Source organism: Antedon bifida, chromosome 4 (genome assembly GCF_963402885.1).
Source record: "Antedon bifida chromosome 4, ecAntBifi1.1, whole genome shotgun sequence".
Lineage (NCBI taxonomy): Eukaryota > Metazoa > Echinodermata > Crinoidea > Comatulida > Antedonidae > Antedon > Antedon bifida.
The window spans coordinates 33,458,855-33,485,749 of NC_136229.1; the positions used below are offsets into that span (position 1 = coordinate 33,458,855).

Genomic DNA, 26,895 nt, shown 5'->3' on the forward strand with positions numbered 1-26,895 from the left:
AATCAACAAGAAGTTTCCCTCAGGTTTTTAAACCAGGCCATCCTAATCTCATTGTTAGTCCTGCAAGTAAGTATCTTAAAAGAATTGATTGATTTTGATTTTTTAAAATCAATTTAAAGTATATTTATTTCACTGCAAATGTGTTTATACTCTCAGGAAATGTTCTTAACACTGTACTCTCTGTATACATGGAAAACAATGGAAGTCTCCCAAGCTATGATGAAGTGCTTCTGTGTAATTCTGCAACCAGTCTAGAAGAGGTATTGTAACCTTTGATCGTAATTAGTGGTAGTGTAACAGTACTCAATAAACAATCTTGACATCCAGCTCTTTAAACGTACTGTACTCCTTTATTGGGTTATTATACACCTTACATCGCCATGATGTATCTCACCTCTTCAACCCACAAGGTTCTCTCTATGAACGCCCTCTATAGCGTGACCTTAACTTCTGGGGTTACAGTATTACAAAGACTTACATTATTCCAGTGATAACTAATATCGGCCGCATCTCATGTAGTTATTTCAGTAGTAGAATTGTTGAAAGTTTGCACACCACATAATGTAGATCTGAACCACAAACTTTATATCAACATATGATTTTGCCATGAAATATGTTAAATTAGTATTATTATTAGCTTCTGCATTCATCATAATTTTTAGTCTCAAATTTAAGAAAGTAATTTCCCAAACTTTTATTTACAGGTTGTGTTACTATGGCGACGGGCGTTAAATGGCGATGATAAAAAGACATACTGTCTTGTGAATGCTGATGCCTTAAATTACGATGTCAGTGTTGAGGCTGTTAATAAGCTTACTCACTTAATGAAGGGAAAACATGGTAAGTAAACAAACAATGCATGTAGTACCTGTCCATATGTAAGGTGGATAAGGACACACACTGTAGGTGCTGTGAGCTACGTATCTAGTTGTCCCATGACCTAGAGGATCGTAGGCATAGCAGATGAGATACAGTAGTGGTACTCAGCATGATACGATACACAGGATCCCACATGCAAGTGGTGCCTATCTCCTCCAAATATTTGTTGCTTTCTGCTACAAAGGTATTATGAAAGTTATTGTTTAATATTATTATTTTTTTAGGTTTCAAACTTGTGATAATTTGTAATCAGGAAAGAGAAGACCAGTCTCACATGGTGGCAGCGTTGAATTCTGACCGCATTTCATCAGATAAATTAATTTGTCATAAGCGAGAGGACATCCAGCGTTACCTTTGTAAACAGTTCATTCAACAAGTTGAACCAACAAACAGAGGATTGAATCCAGCAGCCAGTTTAACCAATCAGAGGTTAGCGTGTTACTGCATGACAAATATCTTAATTAGATTGAAACTGAGTTTATATTTAAATAATTTTAAGCAGAATATTGATGTTAAATTTTTATAAAATCATTAAGCAAAACTCTCTTTTTACAGTTAAATTTAGACCCACTTTCAAATTGTTTAGCCACATTCATTACAGAGTATGTGTAGCAAAATCAGTGCATAGATCAGTATTTGCTTTACCAACTTTTTTTGGAAATTTTGTAGAACATGTGTACAGACTGTATCTTCTAAAAGACCCGGTGTTGGAAAATCGCTTCTGGTTCAACGATACAAAGAGAAACTTCAACAAGCTGGCAGGAAGCAAGATTGCTGCATCACTGTCCCATTACAGACACTGACTATCCAAGAGCATGACATTGCAAGAATATTGATCAGAAATATTCAACAAAATAATTTAAGCTTTCCTCGGATTTTCCATCTAGATATTTCACCAAATGTGAGTATTCTTTGATGAAGTTTCAACATGTTACTGTACATTTACTCAGTCATACTTTTACTATTTATTTTTTTTCTTGTAGGTGTGTGGAGGTTTGGACCACTTTCTCTTCAACCTTGTTGTACTAAACACTGTTTGTTGCTCTGATGGCTTTGTCTGGCGAAGACAATTCTATGACCTTTATCTTTTAGAGGTTACTCTTGACCCAAAAGAAACAGAATCTAAGGATGATGGGAAGGTTTGTTATTATTTATGTGTTTTTTACTCTTATTTTAAACTTAAATCACTATTTATTTTAAACTATAATCAACTAGCTCAGTCTGCTGAAAGGTGAGAGGTGAGAAAGGTGAGAAACAAAGAATTGTACTAGTGTTTTTTTTACTTGATTTAGAGTGATCAAAAATCCAGCAAAGAATGTTTCTATGAGAGTCTGCCAACTGTTTTGTGTCGACCACCGAGAGAGGTAAACAAGTTGGAAATGGATAAAGCACAAAATCGATTAACAGGTAAGTAATTTACGGTCAATTACGTGAGATTATCTCTATGCAATTAAATTTGACCCATATAACCTCCACCCTTCCAGTTTTAATGACAACTTTACCAAAAGTCGCAACCAGAAGAAATCTTTTAATGACCACACCAAAGGCTGCAATAATGTCTAATATTAATCACCATAGTATTTTTCAATAATTTTCTTAGTCAGTAAAGCTATGTTTTTTTTTTTCTTTGAAGGAGATTTTAAAGATCCATTGATGGACGATCAGCTTTTTAAAAGTTCAAGTTTCCAGCGTCCATATCATTATTTGAGAGGACTTGATCAAGGTGCTCATCTAGATGCCTTTATGTATAGGGGAAGGGCTTCTGGAACTCACACAGAATGCTTGGACACACTACTGAGGTAAATATTTATTCCACTGACATTTATTTTGGTAATTATATAAGGTTTGGACCATTGAGGGTTGTTAATGCAAGTACATTAATATTAGTCTGAAACACATAATATAACACTGAAACTTGTGTGCTACTTTTCTGTGCATCTTACAGTTTACCTAACAATTTCATCAATTTTTATCAAGCTTGCAGATCACCTATTCTAGACTTTAATTTAATTTAACATTTAATTAACTTAATTCATATTTATTTACTGTTTTTTTATAGACACTGCGGCCTTCCTGATCCATCGTGGTCTGAGTTATGTCACTTTGCTTGTTTTCTTGAAAAACAATTAGAAGCTTGCGAACATTCTAGTTTTTGTGACCCTGCCATGCTGGCTGACACTGGACTGGATGGCTTTAAAACATTTGTTGTCAAGTTCATGTTACAGATGTCAAAGGTTACAATTTAATTTTTGTGTCTGCATTTAAACCAAATAGTTTTGCCTTAATTGAAAGAAAACATTTTTACCGTTTTCTATTCCTTATACTTGGTCTTTGACAAGTTTTTTTATGAGTTTTTAATAGTTTTAAAATAAAACCGAAACTTATTAATTGTTTTATATTATCAGGATTTTGCTACTCCGTCTCTTCAAATGAGTGATGAGAGTTACCGTGTAGATCTTGGTCAAGAAGCAGATGACAGCCTACAAGCTTTACAGCTTCGCAGACGATGGGAAAGCAGGTAGGTTTATAACGGTATTACCTGTAGATGTTTTTGTTTCTCTGCAGACCAGGCTCCTACATTTTTAGTGAGTCTGCCTAGGATATAGCCAACTAAAGCTTACTAAAAAGATACATGCTTGACTTGTACCCCTATCATTGACTGTTTACACACCTAACTGTACAATTAATCTTTTTTTCTAGCCCACATCCGTACATTTTCTTCAATCGAGACAATCAGACCATGACATTTATGGGATTTAGTATTGATCGCAACGGGACACTTTTGGATGTGAATGGACAGGTACTTCAAACCAATGTGATGACAAAGAGTTTAATGCGAGGACTTGAACTTCAAAGAGTTAACCTGTCAGAAGATTTCAACTCACTACCAAGGTGATTTTTATCTTTCATACTTCTAACAAACTGCATTTACAATACTTGTCCACCTAGTACACAAATTGCTAAGTATTGGAAACTGGACCAACTCATATTTTGTGAATAATGGCATAAAAATACTACTACATGCATATAATCTGTTTTATATCATCAGGGATGAGAAGTTGATGAAATTGTGCATGGTAATGGGAATCAAGTATGTTAGTAACCCTGACGACACATATGAGCTGACCACAGATAATGTTAAGAAGATCTTAGCTATACACATGAGATTTAGGTAAACATTTTGTTTAGTTTTAGCCGGACTTTTAGCTTGACAAATTTGGAAATACCAGTAATCTAGGAACTATACAACATTTATTCTACTTTATTGCATATATGTAGACTCTTAGCAATAAACAAGAGACATCAGTTTAATGTTAGTTAACTGGTTGTATCCAGTGTATAAACAATCATTCCTCGTTTTCGTATAGGTGTGGGATCCCTGTGATTGTGATGGGAGAAACAGGTTGTGGCAAGACGCGTCTAGTCCGTTTCATGTGTCAATTGCAAGCTGGTGGCGTTGGAGTTGATGAAGACGTCCAAAACATGATTCTTATGAAGGTAACAATGTGTAACTTCATTCTTTATTCAAAACATTTAACATTTACAAAAATGGGTTTAGGTCATCACCTTTTTTACCAGGCAAATGCAGGAATAATAATTAGTTAAACAATAAAACATACTGATTAAACATATAAAAAATAATAAAATTTTACCTAGGCATAAATTAGTTGGGAACATTTTTCCCACATTGCATTGTGCCTAGAATTCCATGTAGATGATGTAGATGCATACTAATACAGTTTCACACATTTTTTCTTAAATTTCAGTAAATTTAAGTGCAGAATATGCAGAAAGTCTCTCTGAAGTTATGTATTTTTCTCTTTATTATTATGTTTTTTTAATATATTTTTCTGTGAAGGTACATGGAGGCACTTCTGCTGAGTACATTGCCGATCGTGTACGTAAAGCTGAAAGACTTGCAAACCACAACAAGTCACGCTATCAAATTGACACAATTCTGTTTTTTGATGAAGCGAATACGACAGAAGCCATTGGAATCATAAAAGAGATTATGTGTGATGGTCGAATGAACGGTCATAAAATTGACTTCAAAGGCAGTGGTCTAAAGATTGTTGCGGCTTGCAACCCTTATAAAAGGTATTTAACAAGACTTCTTGAACACTTTTAACTTGAATCACAAAACATTGCACAAAAATAACTTTTACCCCGGTATTGATGTCCTGGTGTGTGTACTCTGGAGTTTTGATGTGAAATGAAATGTGATGTGAAAGGGGCATAATATACAAAATTATATAAAATATACAGCTTTAAATTTACTGACAAAGCTATGTTTTTATGGAGTACTGCAGTAGGATCAAATTTCATAAATGAAAGACATTTTTTTATTTACAATGTAGACACACAGATGAAATGATTGAAAGATTAGAAGCAGCAGGTCTTGGCTACCACATTAAAGCAAGTAAAACAACAGATAGGCTAGGTAAGGAATTCAAAAATAGTATGTACAACATACAGAAAACACCAGATTTGACACTGAGCTAATTGACATTCTTTTACTATGTATTCAGGTCGCATACCTTTACGTCAACTTGTTTACCGGGTCCAAGCTCTACCGCCGAGCATGCTACCATTGGTTTGGGACTTTGGACAGCTTAACCAGGATGTGGAAAAGATGTACATTAGGCAAATTGTTCAACGCTTTGTAAGTAGTTACACTGTTTACATAATAATGTTTAGCACTCCCACATTCATTCATACTAAACTTTTTTGCCCCAAAAGAATTTATATCCTGAACGCGAGTTTGACTTTATCTACTTAGTGACAAGTGATTTAAATTGTAATGCTTTATTATTCAGGTTGATGCAAGCCAACAGCAGGTAGACGTTGTTTGTGAGGTGTTATCAGCTGCACAGACATTTATGAGGGAACAGAAGGTAAATTTAGTAAAGGGGTTAAGCCTATGCAAATCCTATTGTCTATTTCGTGAGATCCCTACCTGTATAGACTCTACATATGCCATTATTCCCAATATGGACACCCCTCGAAAGGAAAATGGAATAGTCCAGGCGCCGTAGCGGGCCGTACAAACGTCTCTCACGCATGACATCGTCCTCATATTCCTTTCGCTTTCCATGGAAAGCGGACGTGTGACCTTGAAACCTTGAAGGAAAACTAATTAAAAGGACATAGATGATGGGTCGGAGCCTGAATTTGACGATGACACGCCTCTCCCGTCTGGACTTCAGCAGCTCGTCTCTAGGGCGCTACCGGGTATTCTTTCCCACTTGGGAATCCCGTATGAAACACCTGATGCTTCTGGAGGTTCTCTGGGCGGTGGCCTTTGGGACTCGCTCTCCCAAACTGCGACGACCTCTAATGTGCCTGTTGTGGGGATCCACCCAGACTTGCTGAGACGAATTAACCGTCAGGCCAAAATATTAAGGACCGCTAAGGTCATAAAACCATCGGCCCGGTGCCTGGCAAGCACCTTCCCCGTTCCCGAAGACCAATTTAAAACAATGATTCGGGAACCACAGATACCCCGGGCCGCAAAGAATCGGCTCCGGGATGATCAGCAATTAAAGCCATCAGCGAACATCTTCCCGGATAAAACGCAAGCAATCCTGGAAAGTACCCTGCGCACCCAGGATAGGGCTGCCCGGGAAGGGATCCGCGCTGTTAACATCTGCGGGATCCTCCTCTCATTCCTCTCGGACAATGAGGCGGCTCCGACGTTGGTTCCAGACGCCGTTACCATTCTCCGGGAATGTATGGGGCTTATTGCCGATCAGTTCAACACCGTAGTGGTCTCGGCAGGGGATGCCCGGCACACAAACGTCTTGCGTGCGTCGTCTATTGATCCGGGTCATTTTGAACGGTTCATGGATTCCCCTTCCTTCCAGTCCGAAGATTTATTTTCCGGTCTGTTCGCATCAAGGGAAGAGGCTTGGGCCCGCGAGCTAGAGGCGCGTCGCCAAACCAATTCTAAAGCGTCTGGCGGCGTTAAGCGTCGTGACCGTCGCACTTCTCGCTCGCAACGCTGGGCCACTAACCCTTACCAGGTGCCAAGCCAACCGAGGCCTCCTCCTCAGCCACATTCCTCGTCTTCCATCCCACCTCTCATGGGACCTACTTACTCCCCCCGGCCCTTTCGGGCCAGTTCCCACCCGGCCCAACATGCCTCCCGTGGGGGAGGGCGGCGTCGGGGTCGCCGTGGGAACCAGAAGTGACATTCCTGGGGATGGGCTCGGTTCTTCTGTAACCGAGCGGGTGGGGGGAAGATTAGGGATGTTCGCACAGGTCTGGGAGTCCATGGGAGTAGACTCATGGGTTGTAAGTACCCTGTACGCGGGTTACAGGATAGAATTCACCTCACTTCCGCATATGGGTCCACAGAGGCCAACTCAAATTCCTTCCTGCCCAATCAGGAAGAAGGCCTTATTCGATGGGGTCAAAGAATTAATGCAGAAGGGAGCAATCTCACGAGTCCCTCTCACATCCCTTACAAAAGGCTACCTTTCTACACTATTTCTCACAGAAAAGGCATCGGGGGGTTGGCGTCCTATTCTCAACCTCCGAAGTTTAAATCAGTTTATAATCCCGGTAAGGTTCAGAATGGACACGCTGGTCACGGTCCTATGTGGCCTGTGTCCCAGGGACTGGGCAGCGTCTCTAGACTTAAAAGACGCCTATTTCCACATTCCCATTTCCCCAGAGGACCGTCATTGGCTACGGTTTCTCCTGGACGGGGAACTATACCAGTTCAGAGCCCTTCCGTTTGGTCTGTCCACTGCCCCACGGGTCTTCACTCGGGTAGTCAAGGCACTGGGGGCAGTATTCCACTCGATGGGGGTAAGAATCTTCATGTACCTGGACGATTGGCTAATTCTCGCAAATTCCAAACAGGCCCTCGTAAGCCACGTCGGCCTTGTATTGAAGATCACAGAAGCCGCAGGTTTCATTATCAATTATCAAAAATCAGTTCTCACCCCGTCTCAGTCCCCACTGTTTCTTGGGGCCCGTCTAGATCTCATTCGGTCCCTGGCGTTCCCATCACAAGCTCGCATAGAGACCTGTCGGGCAGCGATAAAACTCCTGTTGTCCCGACCATCATCTCCAGCCCTGATGTGGCTGAAAGTTCTGGGATACCTTGCGAGTTTCGTAGATTTAGTTCCGGACTGCCGACTTCACATGCGTCCGATGCAACTCCACCTCCTTTATCATTTTTCCCCTTCCTCCAGAAACATTCTGGCCCAGGTCCCGCTAAATACATTCGTAGCTTCTCACGTTCAGTGGTGGCTTCAACCAGGAGGGTTGGACGGGGGAAAACCTTTCTCCGATCCTATTCCGTCGGTGCGAGTCACCGTCGACGCCTCCCTCTCTGGGTGGGGCGGTCATGCGCCCTCCGAGCAGGTAGCGGGAACCTGGACCATGTTGGAATCAGCCCTCCACATAAATGTCCTAGAACTTCTTGCAGTCTCAAATACTCTACACAGCCTGCTCCACTTATGTCACGGGGAGGCTGTTTTGGTGCTGTCCGACAGCGCCACGGTGGTATCTTACATCAACCGTCAGGGCGGGACGCACTCCCCAACCCTGTGTTGTTACACATGGCAGCTCCTGAACTGGTGCCACCAGCAGGGGATCCACCTAAAAGCAATTCACATTCCCGGCAAACTCAACACGATTGCCGATGCCCTCTCCCGTCGCAAGGGCTCTGCCCTTCCGACCGAGTGGATGTTATCGACAGCCGTCGTCCAACAGATCTTCAACACGTTTGGACGACCTCTCATCGACCTGTTTGATCAACGATTTTTTGCTCCCGGTACCCAGAAGCCACGGCCTGGGCCACCGACGCCCTGTCGATCTCATGGAACGGGATGTGGGCGTATGCCTTTCCGCCTCTTTCCCTCATCCCTCTGGTCATATCTCACATTCGCCGCCATCAATGCAAAATCCTCCTGGTAGCTCCATGGTGGTCTCGCCAAACTTGGTTTCCCACAATGCTGAGTCTGCTTTATTCTCAGCCCAGGACCCTGCCAATTCGGCCCGATCTCTTAGTTCAATCCCGGGCCCGGCTGGGCCTTCACAACCTGCAATCCCTGACGCTGACTGCCTGGCCCTTGTCAGGAATCGCCTCAGAAGTGCAGGAATTCCAGACGGGCCTGCCTTGTTGGCAGCCCAGTCTCGACGGGAGTCGACAAGAACACTATACAACAGCCGCCTTAAGCGTTTTTATCAATGGTGTGCCGGTTATGAAATCGATCCTCATTCCGCCTCTCTAGGCGAAGTCTCCCGGTTTCTCCATGACCTATTTGAGTCGGGACTCCAGGTCAGAACCATAGCGGGGTACCGGTCAGCTATTGCGGTAGTATTACCGAGGTTTCCCGACGGATCGTCAGTATCCTCCTCTTTAGAACTATCGATGCTGATAAGAGGAATGTTTAATGTTCGACCTCCCGTGCGGTCTTTGCTTCCCCGGTGGGACTTAAACTCGGTCCTTGAGGCCCTTACAAAACCGCCATACGAACCCCTTGGTTCAGCATCTCTGCTCGATGTTTCTATTAAGACTGCGTTTCTAGTATCCGCAGCGTCATGTAAGCGTAAGGGTGAGATTCACGCACTTTCCTTAGACCCTGGCCATATTCGGTTTGAGAACAACGGTGTTCGTCTCACTTTCCGAGCAGGGTTCTTAGCAAAGACCCAAACCCTGAATCACTCTCCACCAACCATTTTTATTTCTAAAATTTCCTCGCACTCCTCTGTGCGAGAAGACAGGCTTTGGTGCCCAGTGCGTGCGATACAAATATATGTTAATCGCACGCAACATTTACGAAATGGAACGTCACATCTGTTTGTGACGACAATAAAACCCCATGGCCCCGCCTCTAAGGATACGATAGCCCGTTGGGTCGTTTCCGCCATCAAGTCAGCGTATGCATCTTCACGCTTGCCGCCGCCAGCTCATATGCACGAGGTGCGTGGCTCAGTGGCTTCGTGGGCGTTATTTCGGGGTGTGCCCGTTTCGGATATTTTAGCGGCGGCATGGTGGAGAGCTCAGACCACTTTTTCATCGTGCTACCTTCAGGACGTTGTCTCGTCCCAGGCGACCGTAGCGTCGGCGATTTGTCGGCCTTCTAAGTAGGGTAAGTTTGGTTTTAGTCACAATCACGCCCTCCTCCTGATGCCGGTGCTACTCTGGCATATGTAGAGTCTATACAGGTAGGGATCTCACGAAATAGACTACACAAACCAACAGTGGTGTTGGTAGTCTATGAGTGAGATACCTACCTGTATAGCAATCCCTCCCGCCTCCCCTCGCCGTGATCACGTGGATCTCGGAATATGAGGACGATGTCATGCGTGAGAGACGTTTGTACGGCCCGCTACGGCGCCTGGACTATTCCATTTTCCTTTCGAGGGGTGTCCATATTGGGAATAATGGCATATGTAGAGTCTATACAGGTAGGTATCTCACTCATAGACTACCAACACCACTGTTGGTTTGTGTATTATAAACAAGTAAAACACAGCATGTGAAAAGAGTTCCTGGAAAGGTGTCTGCATACTATTTTGCAGAGGAGTCAGAGTTGTAGTCTGACTTTTTTTGAATAATTTTAGAGTGTATAAAATATTTAGTTGTTTTTCTCTTTCCATGTCAATTGAATAGATATCCACTAAGCTGTAAATGAGTACCTGGTTGATAAATACTAGTGAGGATAAGGCGGTGTAGAGAGGAACTGATATAGTACAGGTCAAATTGAACACAGGACAGAATTTTTTTATATCTATATCAATTAATGTTTGTCTTATTTAGAATGAGTGCAGCTTTGTGAGCTTAAGGGATGTTGAGAGGACACTTAATGTGATGACGTGGTTCTTTGACAAGCAGTATTTGCTGCGACCATTGATTGAGGAAAGAAGGAAGGAAGTTAACATTGAAGAGGAAGATATACCAAGGGAAGAGGATGAAGATGAATTCGATGATGAATTATATGAGGATGTAGAAGATTCTGAGGATGAACATTCTCAGTTAGAGGTTTGTTTGTTATGATCAAATTTTGTTTTTGTCTTTTGAAATTAATGTAACTGAATGCCGCATATAATTTGTTTATTTTATGAGAATTGTGCCCCTCACCAATCTCTCAATCTAACTTACAACCCCTTCTAACTAATTTTTTTTTTAAACAGTGAACTTAATCTGATTTATTTTACCTATTTTTCTGATTTGTCTGTCTGCATAAATAATGTAATGGTTTTAAATTTATATAGTGCAAAATACAAATAGTCTATATGCGCTGTTTAACACAAGTGTAAAAAGAAAGAAAATGTTATTGTTAATAAGCCTAATAAACCGAACAAAAGGAGTAATACTTTCTTGTGGTCTCATTTTTTTTAAGGACATTGATGACCTTACATGGGCATTGGTTCTCGCTCTTGGTGTCTGCTACCATGCATGCTTAGACAAAAAGCGAGAGGAATTCAGAAAAACTGTGGCCAAGAGTTTTAAGAACCCACTAAATTTACGTGGAGGTCATGCAACCATTTACAGAGAAATTAACAGGTTGGATATTTATTTTTCAAGCATGAAACAGTAAAAAATTTAACAGAAAATGTACAAATATAAAGTAACCACTTGCAGTTTCAAGAATGTATTAAATCGTTTTCTCTTTTCCAGCTGTCAAGAAATATTCTTAGATAATATACAGTTAGGTCCAAACATTGCTCGCAACATGGCACTGAAGGAGAACATCTTCATGATGATTATCTGCATTGAGTTGAGGATCCCGTTATTTTTGGTCGGCAAACCTGGAAGTTCCAAATCATTGGCCAAGACAATCGTGGCTGATGCCATGCAAGGAGACTCATCAGCATCTGAGCTTTTCAAAGAACTCAAACAGGTATGGTTTTCCTTAACTTTTTTCAGAATTCATTTATTGCTACGTTTTCCCAAGAAAAGCCTTTACGATTCTGACATTTTTTCTGAATTTTAATCTTTTTGGCATCAGGTACACATGATATCGTATCAGTGCAGTCCATTGTCCACACCAGATGGAATTGTGGGAACTTTTCGTCAATGTAGCCGATTCCAGCAAAGCAAAGATCTAAACAAATTTGTGTCCGTTGTTGTTCTTGATGAAGTTGGACTTGCTGAAGACTCTCCAAGAATGCCTTTAAAGGTATATATTCTTTTTATTGACTTTTTATGAACATATTAGCTTAAAAAATAATAATAATAATATATTTATCTATTACTTATTATTGTTATTTATTACTTTTTAAGATGGGATGCGAATATTAAAACCAGATCAGCTTTACATTAATTCTATTTTTCCTATACTTCTTTTCTAGACACTACATCCGTTGCTAGAGTATGGCTCTGAAGAAGAAGACAATCCACCAGACTATAAAAAAGTTGCATTTATAGGAATCTCAAACTGGGCCCTTGATCCGGCCAAGATGAATAGAGGCATATTGGTTTCTAGAGGAGTTCCAGACGAAGCTGAACTCATAGAAAGTGCCAAGTAAGTATGATGCATCTACATCGCTGACTTTTTTGATGTGGTTAATCTTTTTAGAATTTATAGATTGTTTTATTTAGTTGTCATGGAAAGTTACCACATGGTTGTCCTCTTATCTGCTTGTGTTTTTTCAAAAAACTGAATTATCTTGATTACTAGGGGAATATGTGCATCAGAGACTTCGAATAATGTCAGTCAAATCCTAAAGCCACTTGCAGAAGGATACTTAAAGATCTATCAAGAACAAGGACATGATTTCTTTGGACTAAGAGACTTCTATAGGTAAGCAAATACATCTATCACTAGTACAACAAATCATCTTTATCAAAGACATTTGAAAATGTTATGGCATTGTTAAGCTCTGTCTACACTATCAAACTAGTTTGACCAAAAAAAAAACAAATATGGTAGTGATATGCCCAAATATGGTAGTGATATGCCCAAATATGGTAGTGATATGTCTATTGGCACATATTTTTTGTCACATGAAGTTTGATAGTGTACACAAGGCTTTAGCAATAGCCATCACTATGTCAATTCCATACATAATATAAAAATAATTGAAGGTTACGAGTCCTTTTTGTTCCATTTTAAGTTTAATGTTTATTTTGTTTTAGTTTGATTAAGATGGTGAATCAATTCTCCAAGATATCAGGAGAGCCACCAACTTGGGCTGAAATTGAGCACGCAATTAGACGAAACTTTGGTGGGATGGAAGGAACTGAAGTCTACATCAACATATTTGGGAAGAAACTTGAAGGATACATAAGAAAAGAGAAGGTTAGTGTTTACTACATTTTTTGAAACATGTCACTCTTTCTGAAACCAGATGTTTATAATGGACTATCTGTTGCTTTATATTTGCCCAAGCAATGTATTTAGCAAATATTTATTGTTTATTATAAGATTATTGCACTGTCATAGACTTAATTATAAAAGTATTGACTTACTACTTAATTTCAAAAATTTTGAAATTGTTCTCTTGAAAACCATGATTTGTATTTCTAGAGTAAAAATGATCCAGATTGTACACCATCTGGCCTTATCAAAGCAAGCTTAGATGCTCAAGGTCAGACACAGGCTGGAGGAAATAAAAAAGTTGGACATGGTACATCAGATGGGTAAGTTGACAAAACCCAAAAACTACTAATTTTTTTATAAATATGGTAACTATTTGTTGTTGTTTTCAAGTTTTTTGTGTTAAATCCTGAATATTTTCTACATTATAGAGACAGCAGATACCTTCTTGTATTAACTGAAAAGTTTGCAGCTCTTCCCATTTTACAACAACATCTGAATAAGATGAAAGATGCTGTCATTATCTATGGAAGCAGTTTTCCATTTGATCAAGAGTACACCCAGGTACTGTACTGTATATCTTATTCTGCTATAGAGTTATAGTGAAAATTCATTGGTAGGTTAAACTATGAACCCGTGTTCACAAGTTTTGTTATGTTGTTACATGTCGACACTGCAGCATCTGTCTGAAATGCTCTTCTAGGTTCAATACTAACGTTCCCTACATTTTTTGATATAACTTATGGTCACAAACTGTATTTTATGTAAAATTAAATACTACTAAGGCCTACTGCGATAACTTTTAGATAGTGCATTGTTGTTTCTCACTTTTTATCATAATGTACCATAAAATGTACATTTAAGACGAGGAATGACCTGGTTTAATGTTTTTAGTTATATATGCATTAGTTTTACAAATGTAGGGATAGTGTCTTTAATCTTTAAGGTAAATCTTAATAATTCTTTAGAGATATATTTTTTTTCCAGCATTATGGAGAAATTTGTGCATAACTTACAGATTAACAGTTGATATCTCCATACATAAAAATATTAAAGTGTATACCAATTTTCTAATAGGTGTGTAGAAACATCAATCGCATCAAACTCTATATGGAGGCGGGAAAGACAGTTGTCCTTTTAAATCTTGAGAACCTTTACGAAAGCTTGTATGACGCCCTCAACCAGTACTACGTTTACTTCGGCGGACAACGATATGTAGATCTTGGACTCGGCACACACCGTGTTAAATGTCGTGTTCATGATTCATTCAGGTAAAAATTACTTTTTTAATTTTGCAAATTTAACCTTGCAGAAGCAGGAATTAAAGAGGTGTGCATGTCAGTCTACCATTTCCCTAGCTCTGTGGATGTAGCTCTGTGGTCTGGTACTTGTTTGTTACTAAACAAGATTTGAATATGTTCTAGGTTGATAGTAGTAGCCGACAAAGAAGTTGTACGTACACGATTTCCAATCCCTCTCATCAACCGTCTTGAGAAACACTTTTTGGCGATGACAACAATGTTGAGTGAAGAGCAGCTGCAAGTTGTCAGAAGACTTGAAGATTGGGTTGAGGTTTTTATCTCTAGCAAACGAATGTTTCATCGTGTCAAGTAAGTGTCTCCAATAACTTCCAATTATGTTTTTTGAACAAAAATGTTTCAAACTTGTACAGACCTTTTTTTTTCAATTTACATACTTTTATTTCTTTCATTAGTTCATCAGATAATGCATTTAAGAAAAGTGATGCATTTATTGGTTACCATGGTGATACAGTTGCTGCCCTTGTGTATCAAAGGTGGTCATCCTTTGATACTGTTGAAGAGGTATTTAAAGCTACAGTTTGTTAGTATTCAATACAGAAAGATCAGTGCAACTTTGGAACTTTAATGGTTAAAATTGACGTCTTCAAACACAATTGAAGTTGAAAATTTGTAGGCATCAGGCTTGTATCATACTATGCTTTTATAAAGAAAATTGGGAAGGAACTATGTATGTTTATCAAATAAAAGTGTTAATAATTTTTTCATTCCTTAAATTATGTTTGAAAAGATATTTGAAGATGTTAAAAACCAGCTGTTGATGCGTGCAACCCCTGAATCTGTCACCAGATTATCAGAAACAAGAATGAGAGAAGAAGAGAAAAAGGCATTACAGGATACATACTTTAACGTTCAGAAACATTCATGCCTAGCAGACTATCTTGAGGATCAGCTTAGAAACAATCCTGGTAATGAAGGCATTTTAGCTCAGGTAAGGTTTAGTCCTTTTTATTCTGTTCAATCTTGGAATGCGCACAAAAATACAGAAATTAGAAACATTAGCACATTCTTACAAAACTGTGTTAAAAGTGAATTATTATTAACTATATTCAGGAAAACATTTTATATATAACATGGAATTTTCAATGTATGTATTATATTTAGGTAACTACGTATTCACGTCTGCTGACTGAGAAAGATTGCAGAGCTCTTACAGAATCCGTTTCTGTGTCTGACATCAGTTTGGTCTCCCTACAAGAGTTCCAGTATGAACAACAATTTTCTGTTAGAGTCCAGTAAGTTAAAAACAGCATTTTTTAATTTCCAAGTAAAGTCATAACTCATTTGAACTTACATTTATACCAGAGAGGCAAATCATTACTTTCTGTTCTTTTTTACGACATAAATACTATCTTTTTTTTTTTTAGAAAATTCTTTTGTGCAGTTAATGAAAATGAAAGATTATTATTAGTGCAATGTGATGCAAGCAGCGACACCACAAATTTGATTTCCTGTGCTTCCTATCGAGTGCAAGATGAACGAGGGAATGCATTGTCTTCTGTGGAAGAAGAGACTGCAAGCAAAGCTCATGTAGTCTTTGTCATTCAGCTTCCTCGTGTTAAGAGATGCTTTGATGGATTCCAAGGTATATACATACCATAATAATATCTTTGTTTAATAATTATAGAGCATTGATTGAAGAATCCTTTTTTTATCAACTTACTATTTCCTTATTTTCTGTACAAGCTTCTACTACTGTAGTTGAAATGCAGCAAAAATGTATGATTTTTTTTAGTTCTTAAAAGATTTGTTGCAAGTAAAGTAAATGTGGTTGGTGTAAAGTGACTGTAACAGAACTATTAGACAAAATTCAATTTGAAACCAGTAAAATGTAGGATAAATTATCTTTAACCTTTTATATCATAATAGGTGGACTATGGTCTTCTGCTCACATCGATGACCTTCAACCTCCAAAGGAAAATTGTCCAGATGTTTCCAAACTTTTAGGCCAACCAATAAGTAAGTTACTACTTCCAGCTCCAAAGGAACAGCAGAACATAGAAAGCATCAGCCAGAGTTGGGAACAAGAAGTTGAAGGTAATTGTGGTTTTTTTTTAACTTTTAGACACTTTCAATGATTTTATGTTGTGGGTATTTTTATCCTTGTTTGTTGGTAATGTTTGTTATAATTATATTATTATTTTATCTTTGTTAATTAACTACAGTACACTATACAGTATAATTTCCTTGCTATTTAGATAATGAAGAAGAAATGGAAGAAGATGATGATAATGAATCAGAAGATATGGAGTATAATTCCATTGATCCAATGTTTAACATCGATCAAATGTGTAAATCAGATGTGAACCAGGTTGTGGCATCTTCAGTTGATCCCACAGTAGAAGAGATGGTGGAAGGAATGGAAGAAGGGATGATGGAGCACAGGATTGATGAAGGGATGGAGGAAGAACCTGTAGTAGAAGATTCTGAAGATGTCACAATGATGGATCTGGAGAGCTCTCCACATGATGAAGTTTCTCCTGTCAATTACACAGCCGTTCTTGTTGATTGTATTCATCCAGCTATGGCAAGAATTATTGATCCTTCTGATCAACGACATAGATCGACGGAGCGAGTCCGTCTGTTAGTGCAACTGATAGAAGAGGATGGTGCTCATCGTGGTACTAAGTCTTTTTATTCATTTCAGAAATCTTGTTTGATGTAGTTGATTGACCCTAACCCCATGTAGGCCTAGTCTATAGATGGCTTAAATATGCCATGAATAAGTTACAGTAAATAAACAATAGATAAGGCTAAACACAACTTGCAGTTTAATTTATTCACATTTTAATACTTTTTAATAAATAGAATGTATAAATAAAGTGAAGTAGCCCAGTTGGTAATACTGTACAGCTATATTTACAGATAGTGCTTGAAAACATTCAGGAAAACATTTTGGTTGATGGATGTCACTTTTATTTCATTCTCTTATTTCTTTTTACCATAATTTGTTTTATGTTTTCATTTTCATTCAGAATTTGTAAATTTACTAAAGCATCTCATCATTAGTCTGGTGAAAGAGAAAGAAGAAAAAGGACTAAATCCTTCAGATTGGTTAAGCAGAAAAGGTCTAGACATCAAGGAGGTACAAGAGAGTGGGACATTTAGGTGAGTAAAGTTGTCTGGAAGGCATACTTTCCGCCAACACAGTGTAGGATTTGTAACCAGAATTACATTGACTTGTTTCAGATCTGGAATCTTTGTTTAATTTTAGCGTTGCACACTAAGCTTGCGCTAGCGATTAAGCTCGCTATTGGAGTCCCCCGGGTCTAGCATGTGTGATGTAGTATGTGTTATTGTCTGTAGTGTAAAATCTGGAATAAATTATTTGAACATTTTTGTTTTTCTTGATATATAGGCAGGCATGTTGGCAACGTTTAACAACAACTGTAGCCTCATTTCTGGCTGAAGTAATTGCTGCCTGTGACATCAGTAACAACCTCCACCTTCTGATGTCTGACCAAACAGACCATCGTTGGGCTCACCGTCTTTGGCTTAATATATTCTCTTCCAACGAATTGATGAATATGACCTATGACATGTGCCTTTCTCCTGAGAAAAAAATCCAGAGGTCAGAAGTACCGGTCTTGGAGCAAGGATTTGGTGGAAAATCATTCATAGCCAAATTTCCATTCTCTTGGATTGTGAAGAGAAAATTAGATGACATTTGGACATTTGCATCTGAAGCAAAAGGTTTGTTTTTCTTGTAAATCAACATTCCAATTACTTCTGAAGTGATACTGACCAATAACTTGACAAGTTATTCTTAGATTTACAACAAGACACTACAAAGGTATAATATGGACAGTTATAACAAGATGTCAAATTTATTTAAAATGAATTTTGTTTTATAGTTGGAGCAGAAATATCATCGGAACAACAGTTCTTGCGGAACATACAAAAATCAGAGATTGGAAAAATCCTCCAGGTTGCCATGACTACTGGCAGTAAAGATGTTATTAAAAGCTACATTTCAGATTTTGTCAGCATGGCTTGCAAGACAACACTATATGGTGAACACATGGTATGCTGCTATATGATCCACATTTTTTACCTATAATGTCAATAAAAGTTACAATTCATAGTTTCTGTATTTTTAGGCATGTTAAAAAATATTTTTAACCATAAATTACCCAATAGCTAACCTTGTTTTCTTTCTGTATCAATAGCTACTCTGCCAACAGTTGAAAAACTCATCTTTGTCAGTTGTACACAAACTTGGTGGTCAAGTTGAAAGTGTTGACCTGGTTGCCGGTGTGCATTTGGCCTTTATCAAGTTACAAGCAAGATTTGAACACTTTGCACAGATCGTTGAACTATGCCCAGGTGTCTTGACGGCGCTAGAAGAAGAAGAGATTAAAAGAGAAAGAGAAATGGTATGAATCATTTTACTATTACGATTTTAGGAGTTTTGTTTCCCGAATTTGTAGAAATTCAATGTCATAATGAAAATACAATTATCTTACTTTTCATAAGAATAGAGGTTAAACTTAAAAACAAACCTACTGACAATCAAATATATGTATGTTGTAGACTATTGATGTCAAAAGTCTGAAACATGTATTGGGCAATATCGACCAAGATTTCCGCACACAAATAGACCAAAGAAAATGGCTAAATGAAATACATAAGTTGTTTCCAGTGGTTCAGAGAGTGATGGACTTGTTCAAGAAAGACAATGGAGTTTACAGTGCTGGCAACCGAATAATTCTAGATGAATGCAGGTACAGTATGAAATCAAGTGGCCTTCCTTCATGTTTGTCATTAAATTCACATAATATACATAAATAGTGTATACAATATCAAGCTAGGACTAGTTGATGTAAATTACCTACATATCTCTCTATTCTTTCTATGTAAAACCCTACATTCAATTCTTTGATTCTATCAGACTAAATATAATTATTTTTTTTTATCAGCATTGTTTGTTCAATTTAATTTCCTAGTGTATAAATTATACACACGATGTATAATGAAATGTAGAGAAAAATTAACTTATGTCTTTATTATCATGTAACAAAAGTGGTTATGACATGCATGCGGAGGGATCTTTGATCGGGTTGTTTTAAGTGGCTCGATGTGCAGTGAACCAGGTTTTGTATTTGTGTTACCAAGATCCTGTCTTTCATATATTATAAATAGTTAAATATTCTGAAAAAATCAATCAATCAGTATATCAGTCAATGCATATCGCACATAATTTGTCATAGTGACGAAATATATCTAGTTGTTTATTATTTTGTTTTCAGATGTTTATGGTCAAGGATTACTGTAATGAAGCTTTTCTTTGAGCATGTCTCTTTGCCACATAATGAGTTTGCAAAATTGATCTCGTTAAAGTGCAGGGCCATGTGGCTGGTATGTATAGACTTTATCTAGAAAGTTTAATTCTTGTCAAACTGATAAAAAATAATGAATAGAATAATGATAATAAATCATTTAAATTTGTGGGGTGGTTTTTTTTTGTACCAGGGGCTAGGAAAATCAGCAAATTTGAAGATGAATAAATCTGTAAAGATGTTGGTGAAGATCTTAAATGACATGAACATGAACGCTGGTAAAGTTTACTATAAGTAAGTTAAAATTTTATGTTTAGTTGTTTTTTATTTTTATAATTCATTGACAATGATGTTTACCGAGATCAATCAGTAATTTAAACATCAAAAGACTATTTATTTGCATTCAAAATTTTTTGAAGGAGTGGAATCCATCAATGTGGAATGTGTGAGGAGAGCATTGCAGACCCTGTCATGCTCCCATGTGAGCCAAAACAACATGTATTCTGCAAGGAATGCATTGAAGAATACTTCATAACAGAAATGGCTCGTAAATGTCCATTATGCAAGTCAGAATTTGATGATTTTCAATGTAAAGAACAATCTAAAGTAAGGTAAGGAGGTTTTCTTTTATTACAGAAAAAATGCCATATAATGTTTAATTGTTTTGTAATCAGACTATTACTATAAGGTAAATCAATGTCCTATGTTAATATAGGTAAATCTTTTCTATTGGAAATGTTTAAAGCTCTGTCTACACTATCAAACTAGTTTGACAAACAAAGTGTGCCCATATATGGTAGTGATATGACATCATCATGTCCTTATATGGGCACATCACATTTTTTGTTTGAAAGTTTGATAGTGAAGACAGCTTCAGAATTGTGTCAAATTAAAATACATCGTATTGAAATGGATTTTAAACATACCTAGTATATAGTTATACTAAATTGTTTTTTTTTCATTTTAGTGCGGCCATTGCAAAGCACAATGCATTTAGACAGTGTTGTAACTCGTTCTTCATGGAAGTCATCTCGCAGCTTTGCTTTGCAGATGGAACGCCACCAAGTGAAGAGGTCATCAAAATGTTGCTAGGATATGTTACAATCGATTCAAAGAAACAGAAACAGCAAGCCACCAAGAACTTTTCTCCATTCCCCGAGGATTGCATTGATCCAAATCCTGTTGTCAGGTCATTTCTACTTCAGCTCTTACTTCAGTCAAAGTGAGTTTTATTTTGTAATACACTGTATGTATTCTAGTATTTTCAAGTGTTGAGTGGGTAATGCTTTTAGTTGTACTTTTGTACTTACATGAAATTGAAAGGTGGGCATAAATGATTGTTGTAAAATGTTTGTCACTGACGTACTTTGTTTGATATTTCACAGCCTTGAACAAGTCAAAGAACATGTAGAAGGATATCTTGCGAATTGTAATTTATTTATGAAAGGCTCTAATGTTGTCAGTATCTGTGCATTGTTTATAAACTGTTTAGAGGTATGTATCTGTTTGTAATCAGCTAAATGAACTCTGTTTGAAAACAAGAACATTTGCTGTTTTACTCATTGTTTTTACCTTATTAGATATTGTTCATTGTCATTTTAAGATTTGTTTAGTCTTAAGATTACCCCCATGTTAATTGAATAACTGCATTTGGCACAACCCCTCCTCCTCCAGTTATTACAGTTTATTAACCAATGAGCCCCTGTCACAATGAACTCTGTCTTTTCTTAACATATTTTTCCTTCTTATTTTTAGGACACATACTATTCAGGTGTATCTCAAGACTCTGCTGATAATCAAACCTGTGAGCTGATACAAGATGCTCATGGCAAACTTCAAAGTGCTCAAGTCGTCTTTACAGGACAGAATACTGATGATAGGGGTTCATTAAGTGTTCAATTACTTGAAGCCATAGCACAGATACGGTTTGCTTTTACAATTCTCATTGATGTCATACAGCAACATCACGATTCAATAAACATCAAACGTCTTGTAAGTTTTTATTTAGTTATTTACATCTTCACACTTATTGTTTTACATGATATATAACATAACATATTAACGAAACAACAATAACAATATTAAATTATTTTATTAAATAAAGAAACTAATGATTGAACAATAAATTAAAGAAAAAATTTAATTTAAAAAATGATCAATCAATGCTATCCCAGGTGAAAATGATAAAAAATTAAAGAAAGATATTCAATTTTTATGAAACATTATTTTAGCTAAGTATGCTGCTTAAGGAAGCATGTGAGTTTTGCAAGAAGAACAAGCAAGCTCAATTGTACTTAGTGAGATACATGTACAAGGCTTATGGTAGAGATGCTATAAACCAACTGAGAGATGATGTCCAGTTAGACTGGATCTTGCCAGATGAGCTGAAAGTGCAGGTTTGTTTCACACAGATGTTCCTTACTGTATATAAGTTGATATAAAGTTTGTGGCACATTTCTATACATTGTTCTGAAAACATCTGTTTTGATCAATATACTTTGACCGTCCTCAGGAGACTTTGTGGACAAAGTTTATATCAACATATTGATTTCGCCATGCAAACCTTCAAACAATGTATACAAGTTCTTTCTTAAACTTTAAGCTATATCCCTTTAATACTAATTCCTATTTGCTTAAGCACTTCAATGTGAGAATGACTTCTAGGTTGATAACAATAAAAAAAGCATGCTCTTTACACCATCCTTATATTATGACTATATATTATTATGTGAAACCCACTGTGACTAAAGAATGGATTCTAAATAAGAGACTTAATTATATATATTTGGTTGATACCACAGGAACAGAGTATTCCAGATTATTTTGTCATTGTTGGCAATACGTACAAAAGCATTCGGGAAGCAGTTGGTGAATGTGTGGTGGACAAAGACTTTGAGAAAATGTCTAAAGTGATTATTGTACGTAAACAGAAAATAAATTTGTTTTTATTCAATATACATGTATATACATATATATTTACATATTTAACATTTGGTTCCATGGCTTATTCTATAAAAATAGTTTATACATGACTAATGTTCTTTCTGTTTTTATTAATTATTGTTTGTTAATTTTACTAATTTAGCTGTTTTTATTCATGTAGAATGTAAAAGGAAAAGAAAAACAAAAAGAGGTTTGCTTGCTTCTTTCCTTGTTTAGAGAGATAACAATGAATGCAACAACTCGAGTAGAAGCTAAAGTGATGAGTCAAGAAGTAGGTTAATTATATTACTTTCAGCATTTTATATCGAATATTTGAATTAAAAATGGCAGTGCAATTAAAAATGTTTCTCTGATTTTTATTTAGGTTAAAAGAAAGTTTGGAGAAGCCCTTCAGAATTTTCCATTCCTCAAAATCAAGGTACGGTACTGTCTAGTTTATGAGTTTCATTCTTGGTCAGTACAAAATGTTCAGGTGTTGATTTGCAACAAATACATACAGTAACTAAAGGTAAAATTACTTTATTCTTTAAAGGGCATAGCAGACACACTGTTAATGAACAGACTACAGAATAGGCAGCATGTTCTTAGAGTTATGCCAGATTTGAGCCATCAAGACTACTGTATTCAGGGGGCTGTGACTCACCTCCAAATTGTTCTTAGTGTAGTTGATCGGAAATCACTAACACAGTGCCTTGCTACACTGATTAGAGAACCATCTAAAATGCAGGTTAGAGACTTGACCTATTGTTTTGCCCAATGGCAGTTTGCAATTTTAAGCCAAGACTGAAACTACACAGGATATAATGATCAGACTGTCTGAGCACAGTACTTAAACTCAATAGGTCACTTTAACTGAGATGAAGTTTAAAGTGAAAGGATATCTGACCTAAATAACATTAATTTTGTCTAGGATTAATTCATTTATGCTGATTTATCAACTAGGTAATAAAGCATCATCATCAACATGAACGCTGAACGTCTTGTGACAAAGCACACTTAACAAAACTTCTCCAATTTGAGCAATTATTGGCCGAAGTGTGCATAGACTTATTTATTTTTCTTTTCGTATCATTCTAAGTTATAGTAAGTTTATCCATATGGTTTTGGGTTATACTCTTACCTTTTCTCATAGATTCGGATAGAGCTCTTTGCTACTGGCTATCAGATAAATTATAATATGATATCAATTAAATTAATTTAATTTCAGCCAATCTTTTTATTCCGATGAAGCATACTCAATTTCTATACTTTTCCGTTTTAGAATTCATTTTTACCAGCAATGCCACAAGATGATAGAATGGAAGCTGTGCAAGCACTCCGTCAATCAAACATTGACCCTAACTTGACATGGAATAGTAAGTCGATATAAAGACCACACTAAATGATGATAATGTTTTTGTAATCCGCACTTATTTTTTATATTTTAAGTCTTTATAGGATTTAAGGGATTAACAATAGTAGGTGGTAATCCCCTGATACAGGGGCTATTTTGTGAAACAGTTCACCGGGTATACTGGACCTATGGTTTACAGTTCTAGCCCAAGAAGACTTGTTCCACCACCAGAACTACAGTTGTAGGGGCGAGTTGGCCTCAAACTCATGCCGTAATGGTCGGTACCCCTTCCTTAACCGCTTGATTCACTTAATAACAGAATTACAATGCTCTTATGTTGTTTTTTATTTCTTTTTTTAGAATGCCCAAATGGTCACCCTTACGTTATCGGAGATGTAAGTATTATTATTACCTTATTTGCTTATGAATAAAAACAATATTTAATTCATATTCAATTAATAATATCTACATGTGAACTTTAATTTCAATTTTTTTTTCTTAAGAGCTGTACCTTTATTATAGTTTTTGTTGTGAATATTTTATTTTTCAGTGTGGCAGAGCCTATGGTACTGGTAGATGCATGGAGTGTGGCGCACCAATAGGAGGGGAGGGACATAGGTTACACTCGGACAACAGGACAATTGACATGACTACAATGTAAAGTTGCAACCTTGATTTTACAATAATTGAGTGCATCTATTCCTTAATTCAATCATTTAAACATAAAGGTTTCCCAGTTCCACAGTATGTATTGTTGTGCCATATACATTATTTTACCAGTTTTTAAAGCACAAAATGCCAACTTATTTTTGTTATGTACAGTTGTTGAGTAAATCTTCCTTTTATTGCTAGAAAGCTATACAAATAGCTTTTATGTTTTATACTCAAAATAAATAGTTGGACATTAAAACATTCAGTAACAATGATCTGTTTTCAACATCACATAAACATGAAAAATTGTATAGTAGGAATATAAGATAATATATCTTTTTCTTATAGGGTTGATACAACATCGAAGGGTCATGTTCTTGGCGACGCACAGCCACATGGCAACCAAATAGTTTGTGAAAGAACCATGAACTGTGTAACAACTGCTATTGTGCGATTCCTGTTGCATAGCAGTATGCTACTGGGTACAGAATGTCAACATGGACCTCAGGTTGGTTGAAAATAACATAAAGTGACTGTGTAGTATTATGTCAACTATATTAAATACTGTGTATTTTTAATCACAAGTTTTTTGGGTTTTTTTTAGCCAACCATTACCATTATTAGACCACCACCACCTAATGTCCTTGAGTTTCTATGGAGACATCTGCATAATGATATACGGCTGTTGTCAGTAGCAACAGGCAAAAGCAGGGATGACTGTATCTTTATTCTGCATAAAGTCATTGACAACATTTTTCAAACAAAAGTGGCAGGTAATGTTAAATTTTAAGTGTTGGTCCAGGTCTGGTATAAAGTTTGGGTACTAGGTGTGGCCTAGTGTGTATTAAACCAACTAAGCAATGATTTTGTTTACACTGCTAATGTTCAAAACCATACAGTAATGCAGGTGTGATCATTAAATACTGGATAGCCTGAACATTTTATCATTAAGTCACTACTAAAGTGGAAAGAAAATGTCTGCCTTTATTCTCATTCAAGTTGCCAATACTGTTGAGCACAAAATCTATTTTTAAGCTACAGGCAAAATATCTAGGTGTAGTGTATACTTTTTCTGATTAACAAAACTAATTAATAATTTCCTTTTATAGACAATCTACAATCTGGTTTCCAGCAACTGCTAACATCAAAGAATTGTAGAAAGACTTGGGAAGACAACTTTACAGCAGCTTACATAAAACCTGTGCTTCAGGTAGGGAAACCCACTATGACTTACAATTACAATGATTTAATTGATCTGAGTTGAGATGGAAGGAGATCATCCAGACTTTTACTGTAAAAAAACAAGGTTTTAACTCTTTTAATTGTAATTATAGAATTTAACACAATTTCACTTTCTATCAGGGTCTTGACGAAATGATCAACGAATCAAACAAGACATTAAGTGAGGACAAACGTCTTAGCAACGACCCCTTAATGTGTTTGCTGAATGCACCAATTGAGCCAGAAGACCTTGGTAAACTGGCAGACACATCTCACGTCTGGCAGCATCGTAGTCGCATCACAATACACAGCATTCATCAAGCTTTGGAAAATGAACAAGATGATGATAACTTGCTTGTACTTAAACACTTCATGGAAAAGGTTTGTTAGACAAGAACAAGTAATACTACTGGTAATAGTGCTGTAATTAAGTTTCAGATCCAAAGCCGCTATAAAAATGTTTTCACTACATCTAGTCTTTTGATGCATGGAGTTACTGCAGCAACTTGTACAATTACTGCTGCAACTAGCAGTGGCACATTCTTTCACTACAAAACATTGTTAAAAATAACAAACATTAGTAAAAAAAATAAAATAAATAAAAATACCTTTGTAATTTTACTACAGTGAATAGTATATGTGTATACAGTATATAAATTTAGTTCAGTATATACTCCAAGATACTTTAGATGTATGATTTGTACTAAACATGCTTCTTTTTTTGTTTGCAGGAAAAGCATTTAAGATTTGTGCGATATCTACCAGACATTGTACAATTACAACGTCTTCTAATAAACAAGTTCAACCGACATATAGATGCATCTGAAGCAATCAACTTAAGTATTTCAAAATTTGTGGACCAACTCCCTGGTAATTATTGTTGCTCATTTTTTGTAATTTTTTTTTGTTATTATCTATGTCAACATTGTTAAGCACTGTTGATCATATTTGTTCAATCCTAAAGCTCTGTCTACAGAATCACTATCAAA

The 26,895-nt window shown here is 36.9% G+C and overlaps 1 protein-coding gene across 1 annotated transcript in view; it reads left to right on the plus strand.

Moving 5' to 3' along the window:
• Positions 1–26,895, plus strand: part of LOC144840486 (E3 ubiquitin-protein ligase rnf213-alpha-like) — a 49,571-nt gene that overhangs the window by 14,245 nt on the left and 8,431 nt on the right. Inside the window, exons 19-76 of the mRNA XM_078696301.1 lie at positions 1–66; positions 157–260; positions 705–840; positions 1,104–1,308; positions 1,549–1,780; positions 1,863–2,018; positions 2,172–2,286; positions 2,513–2,678; positions 2,939–3,113; positions 3,285–3,397; positions 3,580–3,771; positions 3,929–4,051; positions 4,248–4,377; positions 4,739–4,977; positions 5,238–5,320; positions 5,409–5,542; positions 5,697–5,774; positions 10,658–10,879; positions 11,241–11,404; positions 11,519–11,741; positions 11,850–12,020; positions 12,193–12,365; positions 12,522–12,644; positions 12,980–13,142; positions 13,371–13,483; positions 13,592–13,724; positions 14,238–14,431; positions 14,585–14,770; positions 14,875–14,983; positions 15,210–15,410; positions 15,584–15,714; positions 15,847–16,064; positions 16,349–16,516; positions 16,678–17,100; positions 17,455–17,587; positions 17,838–18,172; positions 18,334–18,503; positions 18,649–18,855; positions 19,013–19,203; positions 19,729–19,837; positions 19,952–20,052; positions 20,178–20,369; positions 20,726–20,980; positions 21,144–21,252; positions 21,514–21,750; positions 21,990–22,154; positions 22,560–22,676; positions 22,862–22,972; positions 23,066–23,119; positions 23,234–23,428; positions 23,963–24,056; positions 24,395–24,429; positions 24,585–24,691; positions 25,034–25,193; positions 25,290–25,458; positions 25,795–25,895; positions 26,048–26,287; positions 26,638–26,776. Coding sequence (XP_078552427.1) covers positions 1–66; positions 157–260; positions 705–840; positions 1,104–1,308; positions 1,549–1,780; positions 1,863–2,018; positions 2,172–2,286; positions 2,513–2,678; positions 2,939–3,113; positions 3,285–3,397; positions 3,580–3,771; positions 3,929–4,051; positions 4,248–4,377; positions 4,739–4,977; positions 5,238–5,320; positions 5,409–5,542; positions 5,697–5,774; positions 10,658–10,879; positions 11,241–11,404; positions 11,519–11,741; positions 11,850–12,020; positions 12,193–12,365; positions 12,522–12,644; positions 12,980–13,142; positions 13,371–13,483; positions 13,592–13,724; positions 14,238–14,431; positions 14,585–14,770; positions 14,875–14,983; positions 15,210–15,410; positions 15,584–15,714; positions 15,847–16,064; positions 16,349–16,516; positions 16,678–17,100; positions 17,455–17,587; positions 17,838–18,172; positions 18,334–18,503; positions 18,649–18,855; positions 19,013–19,203; positions 19,729–19,837; positions 19,952–20,052; positions 20,178–20,369; positions 20,726–20,980; positions 21,144–21,252; positions 21,514–21,750; positions 21,990–22,154; positions 22,560–22,676; positions 22,862–22,972; positions 23,066–23,119; positions 23,234–23,428; positions 23,963–24,056; positions 24,395–24,429; positions 24,585–24,691; positions 25,034–25,193; positions 25,290–25,458; positions 25,795–25,895; positions 26,048–26,287; positions 26,638–26,776 — 9,288 coding nt within the window. The remainder of the gene's footprint in view (positions 67–156; positions 261–704; positions 841–1,103; positions 1,309–1,548; positions 1,781–1,862; positions 2,019–2,171; positions 2,287–2,512; positions 2,679–2,938; positions 3,114–3,284; positions 3,398–3,579; positions 3,772–3,928; positions 4,052–4,247; positions 4,378–4,738; positions 4,978–5,237; positions 5,321–5,408; positions 5,543–5,696; positions 5,775–10,657; positions 10,880–11,240; positions 11,405–11,518; positions 11,742–11,849; positions 12,021–12,192; positions 12,366–12,521; positions 12,645–12,979; positions 13,143–13,370; positions 13,484–13,591; positions 13,725–14,237; positions 14,432–14,584; positions 14,771–14,874; positions 14,984–15,209; positions 15,411–15,583; positions 15,715–15,846; positions 16,065–16,348; positions 16,517–16,677; positions 17,101–17,454; positions 17,588–17,837; positions 18,173–18,333; positions 18,504–18,648; positions 18,856–19,012; positions 19,204–19,728; positions 19,838–19,951; positions 20,053–20,177; positions 20,370–20,725; positions 20,981–21,143; positions 21,253–21,513; positions 21,751–21,989; positions 22,155–22,559; positions 22,677–22,861; positions 22,973–23,065; positions 23,120–23,233; positions 23,429–23,962; positions 24,057–24,394; positions 24,430–24,584; positions 24,692–25,033; positions 25,194–25,289; positions 25,459–25,794; positions 25,896–26,047; positions 26,288–26,637; positions 26,777–26,895) is intronic.